Genomic DNA, 22,530 nt, shown 5'->3' with positions numbered 1-22,530 from the left:
TGACTGACTTTAGTACTAACTTTCAGAGATAGTTCTTAACATGAAGATGTTTGATCCAGATTGTCTTTATCTGTAAATACTGTACAAAAAAATATTCTTTGAAAACTTAAGACAGCATTTTGAATAAAGCATTTATTGACTAGAATAAATGTCAATGAAACAAAACATTAACAAAAATAACAGTTCTGAATGTTTCAGATGCTTAATGCAGTTGCGTAAAGTCGGACATCAAATTCGGATGCGATTTTAGTAACAGAAAAAACTTTTGAGTCGGCGGTTAAAAACTTTAAACAGTCTCGGTCGGGTAACCGGAAACAAGACTTCTTTTTTTTTAGGCCTTATAGAACATATGTTGTTTTTAAAGGATATCGGGACAAATTATGTCACATCTGGACGCCGGGACAAACACCACAAAATCAGGACTGTTCCGCCAAGATCAGGATGTCAGGCATGTATGTTAGTTGCAATAATTCAACTCTCAGCTTTACAACCCAATGGGTTGCTGAGAGTTGCAATGCGCTCTCTCTTGTCCATGGGTGCAAAATGTTATCAACAATGCAAGGGTTAAGGAACACTGAAACTGCAAGAACTTTTTAAAGTTTACCTGTCTAAACCACAAACTCATCCAAATGGTACCATTAAAGCAAGAAATAATTGGTTTTTATTTACTTAGTTTTTCTTTTGTACGCTGTATCCGCCATATTGGAAAATTGACCCAATATTGGTTAGGTCGCAGTACACCAATATTTTGCACGTCGGATTATGTGATGGAGCCTATTAAAGTCGATAACGATTTGGTATACTGTTTTAAATTTAAACATAAAAATGTCAGCGAGAAAAGTGTGTTGAAACATTGTTGTGTTTTTATAGGGTGCATGCAAAGGATAACATCTGTAGGTTGCCATTCAGGTACATTTAACATATTTATGAAGTTTGTTCATTATTTTCCTCAATTTGTCTCGATTGACCTCTATTTAGTGAAGCGCATGGATTCCGTGCGCTGAACTGCACCCATGTTTATGAAGGGGTGCAAATGGACAGCCAGAGCCGCCATAGCAAAAATTATCAAAGGCTCTTGGAGTCCGTTTATATGGACTTGCAGAGCTCCAGATAAGGGTCGTATTTTCGTAATTACGAATTATTTTCAAGTCCATTACGTATTTATTTTAAAATCTTGTCGTAACATTAAGAATTACAAAATCAAGTTACGAATATTATTTTTACATCGGTTCGTATTGATTTTTATTGAGTTCTTTTCGCGTATTAAAGATCTTTGCGGTGCTTATATAGAATGGTTATCGGGTTTGTTTAACAAAGCGCATTTTTTCCAATAAAAGCGGCGAGTACAGCCTATCTGTCAAAAAACAATGGCGGCGCCCAGAGAGCGTCCTTAAAAACTGCAAAACGTCCAAAAACACGCTTTCAACATATTGTACGCAAAGTGAGCCGAAGTTAAATGTTTAGAAAGACATTATAGAAATGATCTTATACGATGTTGTATGTTCAGTTTCCGACATAGTCGGAAAAGCTAAACAAAAACGCGACACGACTGGTCCAAACTTAAACACACAAAAAACATTGAACGAGTGTAAGGGACAAGTCCCGTGGCTAATCGTTGAAAAGATTGAAGGGGAGACACGTTTTAATTGTGAAATATGTAAAAATTCATCTAAGGCATACAATCTAAGCACAGTTTGGGCATATGAAGGTATTTGAAAAATAAAATTGTATAATACTGAAAAGACACTGTTGAACTCGTATAAATAAAGTTGCTAGTATGTTTATTTTGATTTTTTTGCATGAAAATAACCATTATTATTTATTTTAGGTCATTTATAAAAAATAAGAATTATTTTCCAAAACTTAGTAGTAACGTTAAGAATAAAATTTCAGAGTTAAGAATTCTTTTTGAAAATCTGGTAGTAATTTAAGAATTTCACAAAACCTTATCTGGAGCTCTGGACTAGCATGTATGTGTTTTTTGTATGCAAAAAAACCCATCAACAACAGTATTCTTTGAACTTTTTTTAAAATGCTGTGATCTTTGCTTATCCAAAGAAAACCGGCTCTATTCCAAAAATGGTGAAAAAAACACTGCGTTTATTTACTGGAAAAACATGCTAATAATGTTGCACAGGTGGTTTTTACTGTCATTTCTACCATTAATTTTAATACTAGTGTATGAAGTGTTTTTTAAAAGCAAACACAAATTGAATTAAACAATTGAGACTGTGCTTCTTTTGCAACAATAGTTCATGACTCGCACACATCAAAGGATCTCATAATGGACATTGTGATAATACGGACACTGGATAGTTTCGGATTGACCTACGCTGGACAAAAATGAGATGAATTTATTGATCAACGCCACTCAAACCTTTGAACAGCAACTCGGTATTCGGCTCAATCTTCAATATTTGTTCCAGCTTAGACATCTTTATAAACTGAACAACGTGTACTTTAATAAATATGTGTTATTCAAATTAAAAGATTTTTATTTCAACATCTGACACTTAGTCGTATTATTGCGCATGCGCGAACCGCCCGATTGTCGGCTAAATGTATAGGCGAAATAATTTATTATAAAAATGCGTTTGAATACAGTTATGTATTTATGCATTCACAAATTGCTTTTCATAATTACACTTTTATTTTATTTTAGTTTAAATAATAAGCAAATACAGCAATAGTTTGAATTGAACTATCATGGAAGTAAATATTTTCGTTCAATATTTTTAAGTCATAACAACTGTAAACTGTCAACCAAATAAACTCAATTAATTTTAATAAAATAAATAAGTTGATCTTAAAAGTTTTTTTTTTTATATATATATAACAATGGCAGACGATATCGATATCGATGATTTACTTGATGAAGTCGAGACGAAATTTGTAAGAGGAAAATCAACGGACAAGAAAAATGCCGCAGTGAAATCTTCCAGGTAACTTTTTATTATAGGCTATAACGCACTAAATATCTGTTAATTTCTCTTGTCTTTATTGGCTTACAATCTGATAATAATCTGTGCGTTTATTTTCCAGGGCAAATTATATGTTCATAACGAATTTAATCAGTTTACAACGTTAAATTATTGGATTGACAAGAGGCTTGATTTTATAGCCACAGGGCTTTCCTTTGACCAGAGCTCCCAGGTTTTGACGCTTGAACATTCCTGAAGACCCCTTTTTGACTCTTGAGAAAATTACGTCATGCGTCACATTTGACCGGGGGGAATATACCGACTTGCGTCAACGAGATCAAAAGTTGTTAAGTCTAAGCGATAATTGGCTCGGGGCGGAGTATCTCATTTAGTAAACGCTAATCGTTAACGCCCGTTTCTAATCATCGAAGCACAAGTCCATCCAGTAGGCGGAGTTTGGTTAATTGAGAAATCTAGTATTGACCAATTAAAACACTGCTGGTTCGATGACGCGTGTATTAACTTTTCATTATTAATCATAAAGTTTGTTATCAGCTGTTTGCGGAAAAGACGTGTAGTAAACCCACCTAGTTGCAATAATCCAACTCCCAGCTATTGACCCTCTGAGCTGTACGTATGTACTCTTAAAAGCTCAGAGCATTTAAGAACTATAAACCAGGGGTTTTTTTACTAAGAAAGTGACGCCGATAATCGGCGTCTTCCCCTACCAGAATTTTTCCCCTAAAACTACCATTTCCCCTCCAAAAATATAATTTTTCACCAAAATATAATATTTTACCCTCAAAGAAATGTTTTTTTCTTTCTTTTGGGAAGTCGACACTTATCCTATTTGTACCATGTACAACGATCTCGCTCTCTCTCTCTCCCGAAGAACACTCAAATCTGGGAATCCCAGTGATTCTATATATAGCTATTAAATAACGTCATGGAAACCGGGCAACTAATCGTATTAATCATGTGACTATTTTACTGGATTCCGGTCTTGCACGAGAAGGGTGATTCGTCAATTAATTACCGGAAACCAGTCGAGTTTTCATCCGGGTTATGTGAAAGCCAAGATGGGTATAAACGTTAAAACAGAAAAAAAGTCACACAATTGGCGTTCATACACGAACAAAATAAAACGTTCGGACTTGGAAAATATTAATTGCGTTTACGCATTTTTTAAGAATTAATCATCAAAAACCGTTGAAACCCAGCAGGATTTGGAGGTACATGTAATCAACATCGATTAATACTGTCGAATTATTGTGAAAGTGAAAGTAGACAATCGGCAGCTGCCGCACCTTTCCCTTCCAATACTGTAGCAGATCTAGATCGTCAACCCATTCATCATGAAATTGAAATCACAATATTGAAATCGTTCCCCGGCCCCAGTTGAAAACATTTCCCATTATTAGATCTACCCCTGCAACTTTATTTAGGACTTTGACTTTAATATCATACTTGTTCATGTGTTTAAGAACAAAAAGGTCAGAGACATGTCTCTTTTTCTAAAAAAAACCCTGAAGTCTGTAGGCGAGTTATAGACATTGAAATGAATAGTTTTTATTTTTTCCCCAAATATGTCTTTTTCGCGCTCGATTTTCCCCTTTTACCCAGCGTCCAGCGTCTTCCCCTTTTTCTAAAAAAACCCCCTGTAAACCCACCAAAACAAAATGGACTCATCCGCGTCAGTTTTAATAATATTCAATATAAAATAATAACATCCATATCCACAGTACACTGTAAAGCATATTTTGAGATATTTCCAGAGTATGTCAGAATGTATTTCCAAAGCTGAATGCACCCATCACTGTTTTACTTCATGTTTGCTCAGTTCAAAGACACGCGAAAGTTATGCTGTGATATGTATTGTCTACAACGTCAAATTACACGCTTTGCATTAAAGTTGCTAAAAATAACTATAGAACCGGAATAACTGACCTTGTGGCAAAGTGACAATTTTTGCATGTGCTAATTGATTACAAAATACATGAAGGCGTAATAATTGACCGTTTTAGAAGGCATAGATAACGGCGTGTTTGTTGCACGTCTTCAGTGAAGATGGCACATAAAATAATTAAAGGGTGTCGGAATTTTTGATGGGATTAAATACGGAGGCACCTTTATCGGTGAGTAGAAATAATTTCCTTTTATAGTTTACCGATTTATATAAGCTATTGTGTTTAGGTGCCACCCGTATGGGTTTTTTTTTTGTGATAGCCAGCGGAAATGTTTTTTTTCACATTTTGTATTTCATTCTTAATTTAATAGCCACGCGAAATGGTCAAACAAAGTTATTGGATAAAGTGAAATTGTGCAAAGTGTAATTGTGCTTGTGCATTCGGCAAATGTCGCAGAGAAACCTTTTCGAATTCGGAATCGGTAGTAACTCTGAAAGTGTGTGTAAGACGCCAACGACAAAGCGTACTTTAGATCTAAATGACAGTGCTCCTAACACCCCCAAACGTGCGAAAGAAGATGTGAGCGACACTAAGTCAAAAAGAAAAGAAAATTTAGGTGTGAATGGCTGAAGGAGTATGAGTTTTGAGTATATTGTTTTGCTGTATACATGAAGTAAATGTTGTATTAGAATACATATTTTGTATGTAATCTTTGAGATGTTATGTAGGACATATGACATATTGCTCTTTGAAATGTTGTGTAAGACATGATATGACATATTGCTCTTTGAGATGTTGTTTAGAACATATGACATATTACTCTGCTGTATACATGAAGTAAATGTTGTATTAGAATACATGTTTTGTATTTATTAATCATTGAGATATTGTGTTTAAATGCATAGTGTTGTAGTGACAGTACAATGTAAGAAATAAATGTTAACATATCTTTTAATTTGTTTTTTATATATTATATCTCAGTTATTTGCTTAAATTGCAAAAAATCATTGACTCTCCTGCGTTATTATTAGGACTCTTAGAAGTTTGATTTTGACTCTTGAAAATATGGTCCCAAGAGTCCTTGACTCTTGAGATTTGAGGTCTAAGGAAAGCCCTGAGCCAGTTTAAGACCATTGTGTTGTGCAGGAAAGTTGACAGTGGTATCCCATGTATATTATATTTATATATGTAGTATAATAGAGTATGTTTCTTAAAGGTCCATGTGATAAAGTATAAGGAAAGATTTCCTTTTAAAAAACTGTCTTAAATTACTGTCTTGACTTATGGGGAGGTTCAATGTAAAATATTAAAAAATCAGTCAAAATGAGGACATTTCATTACAGTAGCCAAGACATTTGACTATGTTGCACTATGACACTATGAACAATAAAGTATTTAGGGGGAAGGTTCAATTTAAACTTGAAACTTGATTTAAAATTAAAATTTTCAAGTCAAAATGAGGACATTTCACTGCAATAGCCAAGACATTTGACTATGTTGCACTATGACCTAAGAACAATATAGTATTTTAGGGGGAAGGTTCAATTTAAACTTAAAACTTTATTTAAAATTAAAATTTTCAAGTCAAAATCAGGACATTTCACTGCAATAGCCAAGACATTTGACTATGTTGCACTATGACCTAAGAACAATATAGTATTTTAGGGGGAAGGTTCAATTTAAACTTAAAACTTTATTTAAAATTAAAATTTTCAAGTCAAAATCAGGACATTTCATTGCAATAGCCAAGACATTTGACTATATTGCACTATGACCTAAGAACAATATAGAACTTTATTCCATAATTCACAACTAACACAAACTACTACTATTTTAAGAGACTATTCTGGCCAATATTAACAATAAATGTGTTTTAGAGTATTACCAAAAAGTTTTGTCATTTTTTGGATTTAACATACTGAATACAGGATGAAAGTGCAATTCATTTTTGTGGATTATAATTGTATATTTGTCTACATTAAAATGACATATTTGTTTGCTGACAAACAAAATCATTGATTTGAAACATAAAACTAGCTCTTCTAAACCTTAGACTGTATAATAACATTAAGAAATAAGTTAAATTTGGTATAACGTCTTTTATGTAAAAGACAGGGCCCAGTGTACATTGTATGTCTCAAATTCAAGTAGACAGTTCATATTAAGGAGCAAGTTTCGCTTAAATAAAAATCTATATAGATAGATATAGGGGCAGAAAGTTGAGTGACATATAGCCATTATGGCATACATAAATAACAATCTTAAAATAATCATTCTTCTGACCCATATGTTTTTCAACATATAACCAACACGTTTTTTAAGCCTTATCAATTAACAAATTAACAAATCTAGCAAATGTTTAAACTACAGACTTTATTCATATGATTTTAAAATGAGATTGAGAATGACTTTTTAAAATTTTGACCATTCAAATGTAATGTGTAAGTATAGATTTCCAAATCATAAAAATGCCAATTGAAACAGGAAGATTTTAACAGATATTAAATTACTTTATCATTTACTAAACCAAACTATGCTTGTTGATGAGTATCGTAAACTATTTTAATGTAAATACTGTAATTAAGAGAAATAAATAGATTTGTTATTGTTTCTGTCAAACACCTAACATGTTTTTAACCTTATTTTTTTTATGAATACTGATGTAAAATTTTGCTATATTTCCTGTAAAAGATACTTATCTTTTTCTGACATTTTTCTTCTGAGAAATAAAGTAGAAAAAGAGGTATTATTGTTGAAGAACGAGAAGTTCTCATTCTACTACTTTATTTCGTTGCAATACTTTTATGGTTAACCCATGAGAGCCATGACTTATTGTTAAAAGTTCTAAAACTGCACTACATGTAACAGAATGCATGAAATTTACGCTTTCAAGAGTAGACAAGATTTATTTTTTGTTAACTTACCTATAATTATTTATATATCTTTAACCCTGAATGCCTAAAACTTATTCATGTGTGTTTCAGAAAAAAATCAGATGATTACGACATCGACAAAGTGTTAGATGATATATGTGGGGATACAGACCAACTGGTAGATTTCTTTTAAGTACTACACTTGGAGACTTTTCTAACTAGTGTGTATTGCCATTGTTGATTTATATTATAAGACAAGTGATCGTACGGTCTTAAAGCTGGGTTCCCACTGCCGATTAGATCAACTCGATCAAGCCAGACCAAGCGGTCGGTTACTGGTCTGGTTCGGTCGGCATGAGTGGTCGGGTAGGTTGGCATTGATCGGCTGTCCTACCCGATATTTTTTGACATGTCAAAAAATATCGAGTAGCGGTCGAGTAGGAAATGGATCGAGAAGCGCTCGGGAAGTGATTGTGTATTAGTCGAGTAGAAGATCGAATTGATCGTTAAGCAATCGTGTGGCGATCGGATTGACATCTTTTACACGATCTGTACCCGATCTGCTCGACCTCTACCCGAGTTATTTTAGATCGCAACACGATCCACTCAAGCTCTATTCAATTTGATGTACAGATTTACTAGACTGCTACCCGACGGCTACTTGACCGTACACAATCACTTCCCGATTGCTATTCGACCATACACGAGCTTTGTACCCGATCCACTCGACCTCTACCAGAGTTATTTTAGATTGCTTTGTACGACTGTAGTACGACCATCACGCTCTGGTCGTGTGAAGATCTGGTGGCGATCGAGCTGAGGTCCACTTGGTCGAGCTGAGATCGTATAGGGCTCTTGTATAGGTCGAGATGATCGAGTGGAAATCGGAAATGGTTGAGAGGACGACGTGAATGAGTCGTGTGGGGGTCGTGTGTTATCGACAAGAGGTCGAGAAGAAGTCGTGTTTACCCTTTTTAGTCCAGTTTGGTCAGGTTTGGTCGGGAAATTTTGGTGATCGAGTTGATCGGATCGGCAGTGGGAACCCACCTTAACCTTTGAGTAGTTCTATGCTATAAAGGAAAGGTTGAGATGTTGGAAGATATGTGTTTTACATGAAACTTCGTCTTGTGATAGTTTACTTTTGCAAAGGTATTCTAAAATACATCCCATATATAGAAAAGTTTTGGCTGGGGAAGGAATTTTCATGCCGTCTTGTAGCCAAATTTTAGATTCAACCTCTTAATGCGACGTTAACCTTTTATTGCAGATGACAGATTTAGTATTATTTTTATTATTATGAAAGTTGGTAAAATCAGTATGTAATGTTTACCATTTCAGGCAGAACTGTGAGTATTATGCACTATAAAAAAAATGAGAAAAATAGTGAACCATTTCAGGAGAAGTGCAATATAGTCAGGAATGTACCCAGCAATTTATCCACGTCAAGACCAAAACCTTCCAAGTAAGCTCTCTTGATTCCTTAAGAAGTTCCACATCATAGCAACTAAGTTGTTAATTGTTCTGCAGTAGTTCTCATCTCAAGTAGAAAGTTTTAAAGGATTATAAAAAAGAGAAAATGGGTTTATTCAGAAAGAAAAAAGCTGTCTCCATGTACTAGGATTTACATGCATTTTGTAATGATATAAAGGAAGTATATTTTCTTCATGTTAACACTCAAAATTAACATTTGACAAGCTGATTAAAATTCTTCTTAAATCTTGAAACTTTGTTACTTTTTGTATGTAGACATACACTGTCATTAATAAAATTACACATTTCCTGATTGCATTTCTAATTACATTCGCGTTCCATCTTTATTACTACATGTAAATGTCTCTGACAGAGCTCTCTGAAAGTCAAAATATCACATTTTACCAAGCCAAACATTTTTAGAGATTGATTATATAACTCAATTGACTGTTATAGATGTTTCCCATTATGCATTGGAGGGTCATCATTAGCACTTGGAAAAAGCACATCTGTGAACAAAAGGTATGTAAATGTATTGCTGATTTAATTATTGTACATCGATGTCAATGTGGCTATTGTAAGATATTTATGCCCCCGGTAAAGTGGCATATAGCAGTCCCTCTGTCAGTCTTTCCAACATTCCATTTTGGGATTTCTTTCCTTAACACTTCGAGATACATGTTGAATGTACCTAATTTTTTGTATTTGAGTCTAACTGCACGACAGATGTTACAGATCATGTTTGTGTTCCGCTCTGATCCATTTATTTTTAGTGAAGTTATGGACCTTGGATCTAACATTTTTCTCTACACCAACAGTTTTCTAGACTTTTTTGCTAAACAATTGCAGATATTTACCTGATTTTTGGTGTGTTAGTCCATCTATATGACTTCATATATATCAAGTATGAGTTTGTGTTCCTGTCCATTGATAATTGACACATTTGCAGGTCTTGGATTCAGGAATTTTCTTTAAAATATTAATTTTCTGGACTTTTTCTTTGATACACTTTTTTGATACTGATCTTACTTTTTGCGGGCAGTCTGTCAACATGATCACATATCAAGTTTGTGTTTTGTTCCAGTCCATTGATTGTTGACAAATTTAAGGGCTTTGGACTTTATAATTTTCTCTAAAATAAACCTTTCAGAAAGATTTTTTGCAATTATTTTTTTTGATGTTTCCTTGATTTTTGTGTGTGTCTACCTTTTCAACCCTCAGATTGTGTTAAGTTTTATTTTGCATATATGGAGTTTGAGACAAAAGTGGAATGAGGGGGCGTCTGGGCCCTATGGGCACATATCTTGTTCATATAGTTTTCTCCAAACTAAGCTAAAGGAATTGTCAAAATAATTTGAAATAAAATATAGAAATATGAAGTTAAGTGAAGCAATTAGCCAAAGGAATTGAAAACTCATGTACCAAAAAAAAGAAATGTTTTGTGTCCTTTCTATATGATTACATTGACATTATTACTGTTGTTTTCACTAGTTGCGACACTTTGTATACGCAGTTCAACTTAAATCTTTACAGACTCTGTGATACAATGATATATCTTTCCAGGTTGTGTGAAACACTGCTCTTTAGTTCAGCATAAATCTTTCCAGCTCCTGAAATGCTTTTAAATGTAACATAGATCATAGATACAGTCCATTGTTACATAGTTCAACATAAATCTGTCCAGGTTGTGTGAAACAGTCTGTTGTTACATAGTTCAACATTAATCTCTCCAGTTCCTGTGATACAGAACAATGTTACATGGTTCAACATAAATCTTTCCACGTTGTGTGATACAGCCCGATGTTACATAGTTCAACATAAATCTTTCCACGTTGTGTGATACAGCCCGATGTTACATAGTTCAACATAAATCTTTACACGTTGTGTGATACAGTCTGATGTTACATAGTTCAACATAAATCTTTACACGTTGTGTGATACAGTCCAATATTACATAGTTCAACATAAATCTTTACACGTTGTGTGATACAGTCTGATGTTACATAGTTCAACATAAATCTTTACACGTTGTGTGATACAGTCCAATATTACCTAGTTCAACATAAATCTTTACACGTTGTGTGATACAGCCCGATGTTACATAGTTCAACATAAATCTTTCCACGTTGTGTGATACAGTCCAATATTACCTAGTTCAACATAAATCTTTCCAGATCCTGTGATACACTACGATGTACAAGCTGTGATTTTCGGGTGGTTTCCTTTAATGACTTCCAGTGGCATAAAGATACAGACTACTTGTTTCTGAGAAACAACGCACCAGACTTTGACAGACTCAAACCGAAACTAAAGTCTAAACAGGGTTTGTTGCAAGCATAATTGACACTGTTTTAAAGCGTTATACTGGAAAGTTGATTTTTTTAATTCTATAATTATACTGTAGGAGAATGATTGACACTCAGATTATTTTCTAATGGTAATTTCACAACTGAGTCTGTGTTTATTGACTTTGCAGACAATATCATAAATCACAAAGTATCATCATCATGTATCAAATAGAGAACATTCTTATAACATGTTAACACTCATTGTTATTGGTATCACAAAATTGGCCACTGTCTTGCTACATTTTAATCTTGAAAAAATAAACTTTTTTTTTGTTCAACTTTGTTGTTTGTGAATTATAAGTTTAAAAAAATTTGATGTGTATGATTAGTACTAGTATGTTTTTACAATCCAGGCCATGTGAAAAATACCAAGCATTCAATTTAATCACAGGTTCTAAACCTAGGAATCGATGAAGATACCGGTACTGAATTTAAGTGATAAGTGTGTTTGTGTTTTCTTAAGTTCATGAGGTCCTTTTCCCACCTGAGGCTGCATTATGTGTGAACCAGAAAGTGCTCCAGCACTTTTACCTTATTAACTTACTAGACTCAGAAAGTTGGGACAAATTTTGAATTATAGCTGCACTTTTCAGCAACTCTTTTTTACTCAGAAGCCGGAGAACCAGAAAAAAAACTGGACCAGTCCAGTATGGTGACCAAACTCACATGCTTCCTTGAACAAGGATTGAACCCGGGTCGCCCAGGTGAGAAGCGCTTGTACCAACCACTTCGCTAGCCGGACAGATTGAAGTGCTAAGAGATGTTGGTGCAGAATGTTTGTATGTTTCTTAATGCGTTGTACGATGTTTACAAATCCTGGCCCCTAATCTTACCTTGTTGACTTTCAGGGAGCCGATCCTACTGCTGCCAGTGTTGTCACATGACCATGGATTCTCTCACAGAAATCAGGGATCTCCCAGTGAAGTGGGTCTGTGGTAACCACTGACCGAACACAGATCATAGTGTGTGATGTGTGACTTAGGGATTGAGATAGTGTGATCTGCCATTCATTGCCTTCAATAGCCATGTGGTGATTGGGAACAGTGATACAGTCTATATACATTCCAATACTTCCAGACATATAAAATAATTGAGCAGATGGCAGGTAAAACTTGTATCAAAGGGATTAAATCACAGAGCATGTTATGAGTGAAAGTTTAGGATTAGCTTGGATAATTTATGATATGACTTCATGGTGCAATTATTTGTAAACAATTATGTTTCAATTACACATATAATGTAGAGATCACATGCAAGATTTATTGGATCAGGTTGTTATAATGAAACAGACATTAATCGCAGTGATTTTTTTTTCAAACCAATTTGGGACCATAAATCACAAGAAAAGCTAAAAAGTACCTTATGAACAAATCAAAATTCACAATTTCTGCTTATAAGTGTTTGTTTGAATTCTATTTTAACTGAAATTGGACCCAGGCCCATTCACCAAGGACTGGATTATGACACTTGATCATGTGTTAATAATTGGCTTACCTGCTTGCATCTGTATCTGTCCATTTGTTTGTATAAGACTTGTAAATGCATTTATTGCAAATCCGTCCATTGGTTTATACAAGAAATGTTACACATAATCTGTGTTGTTTTTAGCTCACCTGTCACAAAGTGACATGGTGAGCTTATGTGACCGTGTGATGTCCGGCGTCTGTATGTGCGTGTGTGCGTGCGTGAGTGTGTCCGTCAACAATTTGTTTGTGTAGAGGTCACAGTTTTCATCCAATCTTTATGAAATTTGGTCAGAATATTTATCTTGATAAAATCTGGGTTTTGATTGTATTTTGGTCATCTGGGGTCAAAAACTAGGTCACTAGGTCAAAAACTAGGTCACATAATAGGTCAAATAATAGAAAAACCTTGTGTAGACAATAGAGGTCGCAGTTTTCATCCAATCTTTATGAAATTTAATCAGAATGTTTATCTTGATGAAATCTGGATTGGGATTGTATTTGGGTCATCTGGGGTCAAAAACTAGGTCACTAGGTCAAAAACTAGGTCAAATAATGGAAAAACCTTGTGTAGACAGTAGAGGTCACAGTTTTCATCCAATCTTTATGAAATTTGGTCAGATTGTTTATCTTGATGAAATCTGGGTTGGGATTGTATTTGGGTCATCTGGGGTCAAAAACTAGGTCAAATAGTAGAAAAACATTGTGTAGACAGTAGAGGTCACAGTTTTCATCCAATCTTTATGAAATTTGGTCAGAATGTTGATCTTGATAAAATCTGGGTTGGGAATGTATTTGGGTCGTCTGGGGGTCAAAAACTAGGTCACTAGGTAAAAAACTAGGTCAAATAATAGAAAAACCTTATGTAGACAATAGAGGTCGCAGTTTTCATCCAATCTTTATAAAATTTGGTCAGAATGTTTATCTTGATGAAATCTGGGTTGGGATTGTATTTGGGTCATCTGAGGTCAAAAACTAGGTCACTAGGTCAAATGATAGAAAAACCGTCAACAATTTGTTTGTGTAGACAGTAGAGGTCACAGTTTTCATCCAATCTTTATGAAATTTGGTCAGAATGTTTATCTTGATAAAATCTGGGTTGGGATTGTATTTGGGTCATCTGGGGTCAAAAACTAGGTCACTAGGTAAAAAACTAGGTCACTAGGTCAAATAATAGAAAAACCTTGTATAGACAATAGAGGTCACAGTTTTCATCCAATCTTTATGAAATTTGGTCAGAATGTTTATCTTGATGAAATCTGGGTTGGGATTGTATTTGGGTCATCTGGGGTCAAAAACTAGGTCACAAGGTCAAATAATAGATAAACCTTGTGTAGACAATAGAGGTAACAGTTTTCATCCAATCTTTATAAAATTTTATCAGAATGTTTATCTTGATGAAATCTGGGTTGGGATTGTATTTGGGTCACCTGGGGTCAAAAACTAGGTCACTAGGTCAAATAATAGAAAAACCTTGTGTAGACAATAGAGGTCACAGTTTTCATCTAATCTTTATAAAATTTGGTCAGAATGTTTATCTTGATGAAATCTGGGTTGGGATTGTATTTGGTTAGTCAGGTGAGAGTACCAATTAAATGTGCACATATGGTAGTTGTTGGAATTGTTATGGACACAAATCTCACCTCCAATTTAAATTCACATTTATGAAAAGAAGTGCCATCTTTCTCTGATTCTTCTTTTAAAAGAGCGATTTAGATTTTAAAATTAAATGTTGCAGTACTCTGATATGAAAATCCTTGTTCAATGAGTAATCAACAACCATGCTGTCATAAATGCATGTATGTATGAATATATACACAAAATTAGTCTTGCTTGATCAATATTTATGTCCAAAAGAATGAATTTTGTACAAAAATGTTTTAAAAAAAAATAGAAAAGAAAGATTGTGAGTTATTATTTTCAAATGTCTGTCAATATTGTAATTGTGCAGTGATCTTTTATTTAACTTTGATTTCATAAGCAGAATACAATGACAAAAGGAAATATGCAGAGAGAGAACGGAAATTCAAATATTGGAGTATTTTAAAACTTTTAATATGAACAGATTTTTGCAGCAATAAAAACAAAAACATATCTATTTTCTATCCGTATTCCTACTGTAGTATGACCATGAATTATTTCTGTAGTTTACATACTTAAGGTAGCATGCCATTTTGAGCTTGTATTTAATACTAACATTTTTCACAAAATGAATTGCAATTATGTTTGGTATTAGTTAAGTAATATTTTAAGTAGTGAGTTTTGTCTCTCATTAATATGAATTTACTTGGATTTTAAATGTCAATGTTAATGCAAACATGTGTTGTATCTATTGCTCTGCCTATTAGTGTGTTTGTTTAGAATTCTGTTTCATGATCATGATTAAGTAACCTAGTGTTTGGCATCTACATAATATTTGCATGCCTCTAGACTTAATGAACATTATACTGGTTTAAAATTTCATAAAACATCTTTTGGTGTTTCTAGTTGTTTATACCTTTAACAGATTTGAGTCAAAATCATGTGAATCAGCAACACAGACTGTGAATTTGGGCTAACATAGATTTATTTCTTGAAACGTTTCTCTTTTAATATAGTTAACTTGTTGTGTAATTTCCAAAAAAAGAGTATGAAGAACATTGAAAATAAATCTGTAAATGAAAAGGGGTACTGACATTAGCCCTTTAGGACATTAGCCCCTAGGACAAAAGCCCCTTCAAAAAAATGCATGCTCGGACATTAGCCCCCAGGTGTTTTAAAACGTTCATAACTTTTTATGCCCCCCCTTCGAAGAAGAGGGGGTATATTGTTTTGCACATGTCGGTCGGTCGGTCGATCCGTCCGTCGGTCGGTCCGTCCACCAGATGGTTTCCGGATGATAACTCAAGAACGCTTAGGCCTAGGATCATGAAACTTAATAGGTACATTGATCATCACTGGCAGATGACCCCTATTGATTTTCAGGTCACTAGGTCAAAGGTCAAGGTCACAGTGACTCGAACCAGTAAAATGGTTTCTGTATGATAACTCAAGAACGCTTACGCCTAGGATCATGAAACTTCATAGGTTCATTGATCATGACTCGCAGATGACCACTATTGATTTTCATGTCACTAGGTCAAAGGTCAAGGTCACGGTGACTCGAACCAGTAAAATGGTTTTCGGATGATAACTCAAGAACGCTTACGCCTAGGATCATGAAACTTCATAGGTATATTGATCGTGACTTGCAGATGACCCCTATTGATTTTCAGGTCACTAGTTCAAAGGTCAAGGTCACGGTGACTCGAACCACTAAAATGGTTTCGGGATGATTACTCAAGAATGCCTAGGCCTAGGATCATGAAACTTCATAGGTACATTGATCATGACTCGCAGATGACCCCTATTGCATTCCAGGTCACTAGGTCAAGGTCACGGTGACTCGACACAGTAAAATGGTTTCCAGATGATAACTCGAGAAAGCTTACGCCTAGGATCATGAAACTTCATAGGTACATTGATCATGTCTCGCAGATGAACCCTATTGATTTTCAGGTCACTAGGTCAAAGGTCATGGTTACTGTGACTTGACACAGTAAAATGGTTTCCAGATGATAACTCAAGAAAGCTTACGCCTAGGATCATGAAACGTCATAGGTACATTGATCATGACTCGCAGATGACTCCTTATGATTTTCAGGTCACTAGGTCAAAGGTCAAGGTCACAGTGACAAAAAACGTATTCATACAATGGCTGTCTCTACAACTGACAGCCCATATGGGGGGCATGCATGTTTTACAAACAGCCCTTGTTTTTTAAGTAAGTATTTTTATTCCATTTTTTTATTTCATATGTAAATACATACAATTATTAATATGTTGAAGTCTAATATATATTTTTTTCAATAAAAAGCTTGAAAAGGTGTGAATGCATATTGATGTTAAATTCATAATCATTTTTGTTTAACCAGTTGTTCAAAACTTTAATAACTTTTTATTAAGTTTTAATCACTCTTAAAATAAACACATTTTAAAGAAAAACATGGTTTTGTATAAATATACTAAGTGCTCTGTTTGTAACTAAAGATCTCATAATGTTATCTTGATATTTATACCATTTTCTACCTTTTAATTGCACTTAATTACAAAAAAAGATGAAATTAAATACCTAAAAAATGAATTTAACAAGAGCTGTCACCATAGGATGACAAATGCCCCCTGATAAATGCTTTGATCGAAATTATGAGCATTTTTGGAAACCTAAACGCATTTTTCGAAACCTAAACGCGGACCCTAAGTTCAAGGTCAAGTTCAAAGCGGTCAAAATGTGTGTGTATGGAAAGGCCTTGTGCATATACACATGCATACTAAATATGAATGTTACATCTGAAGTGACATAGAAGTTATGGGCATTTTTCGAAACCTAAACGCAAAGTGTGACGGTCAGACGGACGGACAGACGGACAGTGCGATCACTATTAGCCCACCTTCGGGGGCATAAAAATAGGTAGAGGCTAACATCCTAAGGGGCTTTTGTCCTAGGGGGCTAATATCCTAAGGGGCTTTTGTCCTAGGGGCTTATGTCCGAGAGGGCTAATGTCCTACACTCAAATGAAACAAACCATGTCCATTACAGGAGCTTTCAATTTAAATATATCCACAGTTCTCTGTTTTATAACCCGGTACTAAGTCCCCTACCAGTGAAAGGACAGGGAACTATTATTTTATCGCAGGTCTATCGGGTCTGAATCCTGCAATTATTAAAATAGTACTCAATCCAGGTTGATGAAACTTTATATATAAATAGAAAGTCATAAGGGGAATATGGACATTATTTCTTTTTTTTTGTCAGACACAAATTGTGGTTGTTATGGTGACAGAGATAATAAAAAAATCTGTATCCTGCAATAATTAATAAGCAAGTTCGTTGAATTGATATCCCCCGCCAAATAAAGTTTGTTTAATGTGAAGAAAGACAATTGTTTCGCCTCATTCAGGTATCATTGTATATACTCGTCACCAAATTTGATCTACCAAAAAAACTTATAAAAAGATATTTTTAAGGAAGAGATACTAGTAGTTAAAACGTTGTAATTAAAAAGCCCAGGGCTACACCATTTTGGACCTTTACTTTGGCCATAGGAGTTCATTTAGCCTCACTGCCTGATAACGATGAACAATTACATCGGGGCACTTGCGAATCACTTGATGTATGGTAGAAACCTTACAAAATAAGGCATATTTAAACTTTGGAACGTTTGACCTCAGTTTGCGAGCTTGACTCCATTGACGCATAGTGAAGTTATGGAAAAAATATGAATATCTCATCAATTTGTGATCTTCGACCTAAATGTGTGACCTTGCCGAAAAGGTTAATGGTCATGGATGTGACTCATGCCCAAAATGATAAAGAACAAGGTAAGCGCTGACGCGGTCGAAGTCATTATGCCAAATCATATGCGCATGACATAATCAATACATCTTTTATCGCTGATAATGTGTCACCAAAAACAATTGACATGACGCCTTATCTATGATCGCTCCGCCCACTAGAATTGATCCACCATTCAGCGATCGATTAATCGGGCGCACTCGTTAGCAACGACCTGTCCGCCATTTTCTAGACAAGCTACATGTTTAGGTTCACTTTTATTCCAACGAGTTTCTTTTGTTTTCCTCTTTAAAAAACGATTAAAAATGGTTAAACGGTGTCAATGGGGATTATGTAACTCGGACAATCGAGAGCCTGAAAGATTAGTTGGTGACATTTAATTTATATCGTTTTCAAAGCCGAAAAGAGATCTAGAGAAGTGTAAGAGATGTATAAATACATGCGGTCGTCACCACGAACAACTGAACGTCAACACTGTCAAAGACAATTATAATATATTTTTATCGGATATACTAGGAAAGTAGCTTAGTAGGTCATGTTTATTCCAGGGTGATGCCATGATTTTTAAATACTTATTTATTTTATGCTTTCCGGTGGTTTATAGAGAAATATCAGTGAATTAAAACTGATAATTTCACTGTTTCAAACAATGAAAATTATCGATAATTTTCACTGTTTACTGTGAAATGACGTCATTTGTTTTGACGTAATGACGTCCTTATCCCAGCGAAATTCTTTAGTTAAACTCTTTAAAAAATGTATATAAACGGTGAAAAAAAGCATAAAATAAAAAAGAAAATGTGTTGAATTCGGTGGAATATAGATTTAAATTCACTCGTGATTGTGTTCCACTTGTTTGCTTTAAAATCATTAAAGAATAAGATTGAATTAAAACAGCTTAAGACAAAACATTTTTTTAATAAATCAGGCTGGAAAGTACATGTTTTGTTAACAAATGGATGCATCCATTTGAACTATTAAGAGTTTATATACTAATGGCTGTGATAAACACAGATAAAACACGCATTCAAAGCAAGATAAAAGATAAAAGATTTATATCTAATCTTTAATAACAAAGACTACTTCTAGTTAAAACAAGCAAAATAACTTTCCTATAATTTATTTTTTAATTAATGCTCCTATATTGATAATAATCAATTGAAACCGTGAAACGTATATAAACGTTTGTGAGGCTTTTGATTGATAATTTAGCAAAATGTGTAACACATGGTTTAAACTAAATTAGCAATCAAAAGCTTTCATTGGGCAGTGGTAGCAACTTTTATCCCCAGTGGAGGCACATTTTCCTATTTAAGTATTCTGCTTTAAAGCTATAATAGTTATTACAATTATGTTAGAAATACATTTACTTATATTATCAAAAAATAAGAAAATAGGTGTCCCTTTAACATTCTTATAATGATGATTGTAATGTGCTTTAGTCCAGATTTCATCCTTTACCTAGCTTTTATTGACAAAAAACAAGATATCGCATTTTAATAATAACATTCAAAATTTTATACTGGCGAAGAATGGCGCAATCAACAGAATCAAAAGTCTCATTGCAAAAAGGGTCAGACTAAATATACGACTACTGCTGCACTGTGTGTGAGGAGAATGGGGCATTTAACAAGGAGGCACAGTTCTTCTGTGAACAATGTTTCAAGTGTTACTGCGACAAATGTGTGGGACTTCACAACCAGTTGTTCATCAAGCACAGTCTGACTTGACTGGACGACAGGAACTACATGAATGGTAGGTTACCAAGCCCACAGAGAATGAGCTGGAAAAATGCCCAGAGCACCGATATGAGATTGTTAAATCATTCTGCGAGATCCACCAACAGTTGTTGTGTCAAGACTGCCTTCGAACTAAACATAGGTAAGATTAAATACGTATTTATAGTTTTATATTGATGTTTTCTCTTTTTTCTTTGTATATATTCACTATAATTAACATGAAATTTGACATGATATATCGGTTTAAAACTTACTATTTCTACATATATGCAATATAATTTTGGATTACTCATTTTGGACCTTATCATTATTATTTCTTAGAAGTGAACTAAGCTGCTGTGACACAGTGTTCATGCATACTAAACCATAATAGCAATTGATTACTAATGAAAAGCTGACAAGGTTATTGTTTGGAAACATCTTTTCTTTTATATTATTTCTGTACAATTTTAAGTTATGACAAAATTAAGTTCTTCGCCAGGAAATGCAGCAAAGTGGTGACTATTGTTGAAAAGGTTAAACGCCTTCAAGGGAAAGAGGATTTCCAGAAAGCAGCCAGAAATATTGACTTATTACAAGAGAAATTTAGTCGGAGAGTAAATACCCTTGAAAACGACATTCAGTCACTTCAGAAAACATATAAAAAAATACTGGATGACATCAGTACATTACACAGGCAGCTCAGTGAAGCTGTAAAGAAACTTAAGACAGACACAATTAAAGAACTTGATGCACTTATGGCTACCATAAAGGCATCGATAGAAAGTGACGCTGAACAATGTACCAAACTTCAAACACAGTTGAATTGCTTCCAAGACAAAATTAAAAGTCTAGAAGACCATTTTGAAGCCATGTCTATTATTATGTACACTAAAATTGCGAACCTTGCTTCTGAGACAGAGACTTTTCTAAAAGACGTGAAAACACATAATAAAGTTAGTATGACATTTACTCCTGATGCAACCATTACACAGTCTTTATCCACACTGTCAGGTTTAGGAAAAACTGAACGTTTTTCCAAAGTTTCGCATCCACCAAGAAAATAAAATAATGATTCTATTGAGATTGACTTTGGGACATTTTAGACGAGACAGACAAAATACTTACTGTCAATGGAATTTTTAAACGGTGTAGAATGAAAACAGACACTGACACAGAACCCTGTTACATATCTGGTATTTGTGAAACAGCAGAAGGCAAACTGATCATCTCAGACAAGAGGAACAAAAACGTGAAATTACTGGATCATAGGTACAATGTGGTGTCTCAATGTAACATGCCCGCCCCAGTCTTCGCCATGAACAGCGTTGAGCCCAGTCTGGTAGCTGTTGCTGTGGATGGCCGTCATTGCCACGAGATACATTTTATAAGAGAAATAAGTGGTCAGCTAAAATGGGGCAGAAAGCTGACACTGCAACACCTTTGTATAGGCATTGTCCATCACCATGGCAGCCTGTACAGAACATTAGGTACCGCCCTGTACCAGTACACTGCGGATGGGGAACAGCTCAAGAAAATCTATGAGGATAATTCTCCCCGCTCTGGTAATGTTCAAGCACTTCCTTTATAACTTATTATTTCTTAGTTCAGTGTAGCACAACTTAACATGTAATGTTGTCTGTATTTGTGATTTTATATCATTCGAATTTTTCAACAACAAAAAGCTTTATATGATTGGTCGTAATAAATGTACAATCATCTCTACACCTTTTACACATTTATATGACAGTTTCTGACCTTAAACACCATAATGAACATCTGGAGCTGGATATAGTTAAGTGATTAATTTATTTCAATCTTTTTCACTTCAAGTTAATTCACATTGAAATAAAATTTTCGCGACACGTCACATAGATGCATACTGTAGCTATGCTGTTTCAAAAATGAACATGTACTGAAAAAAAATGAAAGAAGTTTCAACAAATTAATGCAGTGAACATGAAATTGTCCGATTTGGCTCACTATATGTTTATTTATGGCAGCATACATGTTTTTACAGTTTCCTCGTGTGCCGTAAGTAGAGATGGGGCCAGGCTATATGTGACTGATCAGATCACAAATAAGCTTGTCACTATGTCCAGGGATGGCACAGTGATCTCCACACTAACTGAACCTGAATTAGACAAAGTTAGATATTTCGAATGGGCTTCATTACTTATAGAAAAATCCGTGCACGCGTTTTCAGTATCTTGCTTTGTCCACGTGACAGAGATGGGACAAGTTCTAGTGTGTGGACGTGACTATAATTCAGTCCTCCAGGTGGACAGAGATGGGAAACAGATACTTTCAGAGGTGTTTACAAGGTTGGTAGATGAACCAACATCTTTTTACTACAGTAGAAACACAGGCACTCTCATTTTGGGATTGCTCAAATTTGACTCGATTTACTTGTTAACCTAATATTTTTTTAATCTATGTTAAGCAAAGAATTTGTA

The 22,530-nt window shown here is 34.6% G+C and overlaps 4 protein-coding genes across 20 annotated transcripts in view; 3 read left to right on the top strand and 1 right to left on the bottom strand.

Moving 5' to 3' along the window:
• Positions 1 to 2,550, bottom strand: part of LOC127845750 (vesicle-associated membrane protein/synaptobrevin-binding protein-like) — a 257,512-nt gene extending 254,962 nt beyond the window's left edge. For all 5 annotated transcript variants that reach the window (XR_008033370.1, XR_008033371.1, XR_008033372.1 and 2 more), the window contains exon 1: positions 2,378 to 2,550. Coding sequence is in view for 2 of the 5 variants with exons in the window: in XM_052376871.1 (XP_052232831.1) it covers positions 2,378 to 2,435 (58 nt within the window). In the remaining 3 variants the exon portion in view is untranslated. The remainder of the gene's footprint in view (positions 1 to 2,377) is intronic.
• LOC127845741 (DNA repair-scaffolding protein-like) overlaps positions 1 to 14,546 on the top strand; it is a 590,230-nt gene extending 575,684 nt beyond the window's left edge. For 4 of the 12 annotated variants that reach the window (XR_008033352.1, XR_008033353.1, XR_008033351.1 and 1 more), the window contains one exon: positions 13,518 to 14,189. The gene's annotated coding sequence lies outside the window, so the exon portion shown is untranslated. Of the gene's footprint in view, positions 1 to 13,517; positions 14,273 to 14,473 lie in introns of those variants that run through there. The other 8 variants (XR_008033366.1, XR_008033363.1, XR_008033356.1 and 5 more) reach the window with 8 other exon arrangements.
• LOC127845753 (cilia- and flagella-associated protein 418-like) lies at positions 2,746 to 13,311 on the top strand. Of its 2 annotated transcripts, XM_052376881.1 has the most exons (7): positions 2,746 to 2,942; positions 7,813 to 7,879; positions 9,099 to 9,163; positions 9,628 to 9,693; positions 11,346 to 11,494; positions 12,113 to 12,223; positions 12,368 to 13,311. In XM_052376881.1, exons 1-7 carry the CDS (start codon positions 2,839 to 2,841, stop codon positions 12,463 to 12,465), a joined length of 660 nt encoding a protein of 219 aa, XP_052232841.1. In that variant the 5' UTR covers positions 2,746 to 2,838; the 3' UTR covers positions 12,466 to 13,311. The 2 variants fall into 2 exon arrangements, with proteins under 2 accessions (XP_052232841.1, XP_052232842.1); XM_052376882.1 differs by lacking the exon at positions 12,113 to 12,223.
• A 6,063-nt stretch (positions 14,547 to 20,609) lies between the features above and the next one.
• LOC127845749 (uncharacterized) lies at positions 20,610 to 22,530 on the top strand. Its single transcript, XM_052376870.1, has 2 exons — positions 20,610 to 21,639; positions 22,095 to 22,530. Exons 1-2 carry the CDS (start codon positions 21,231 to 21,233, stop codon positions 22,493 to 22,495), a joined length of 810 nt encoding a protein of 269 aa, XP_052232830.1. The 5' UTR covers positions 20,610 to 21,230; the 3' UTR covers positions 22,496 to 22,530.

This window comes from Dreissena polymorpha, chromosome 9, assembly GCF_020536995.1.
Source record: "Dreissena polymorpha isolate Duluth1 chromosome 9, UMN_Dpol_1.0, whole genome shotgun sequence".
In the NCBI taxonomy this organism is placed as follows: domain Eukaryota; kingdom Metazoa; phylum Mollusca; class Bivalvia; order Myida; family Dreissenidae; genus Dreissena; species Dreissena polymorpha.
The sequence above is the reverse complement of the archived record's forward strand: the minus strand, read 5'-3'. Positions and strand labels throughout refer to the sequence as shown.

Coding starts and splice junctions, on each gene's coding strand:
- LOC127845749 (XM_052376870.1), top strand. CDS start 21,231: ATGAAAACAGACACTGACACAGAACCCTGTTACATATCTGGTATTTGT. Junction 21,640..22,094: donor GGATAATTCTCCCCGCTCTG/GTAATGTTCAAG, acceptor ATGTTTTTACAG/TTTCCTCGTGTGCCGTAAGT.
- LOC127845753 (XM_052376881.1), top strand. CDS start 2,839: ATGGCAGACGATATCGATATCGATGATTTACTTGATGAAGTCGAGACG. Junction 7,880..9,098: donor GTGGGGATACAGACCAACTG/GTAGATTTCTTT, acceptor GAACCATTTCAG/GAGAAGTGCAATATAGTCAG. Junction 9,164..9,627: donor TCAAGACCAAAACCTTCCAA/GTAAGCTCTCTT, acceptor TGACTGTTATAG/ATGTTTCCCATTATGCATTG.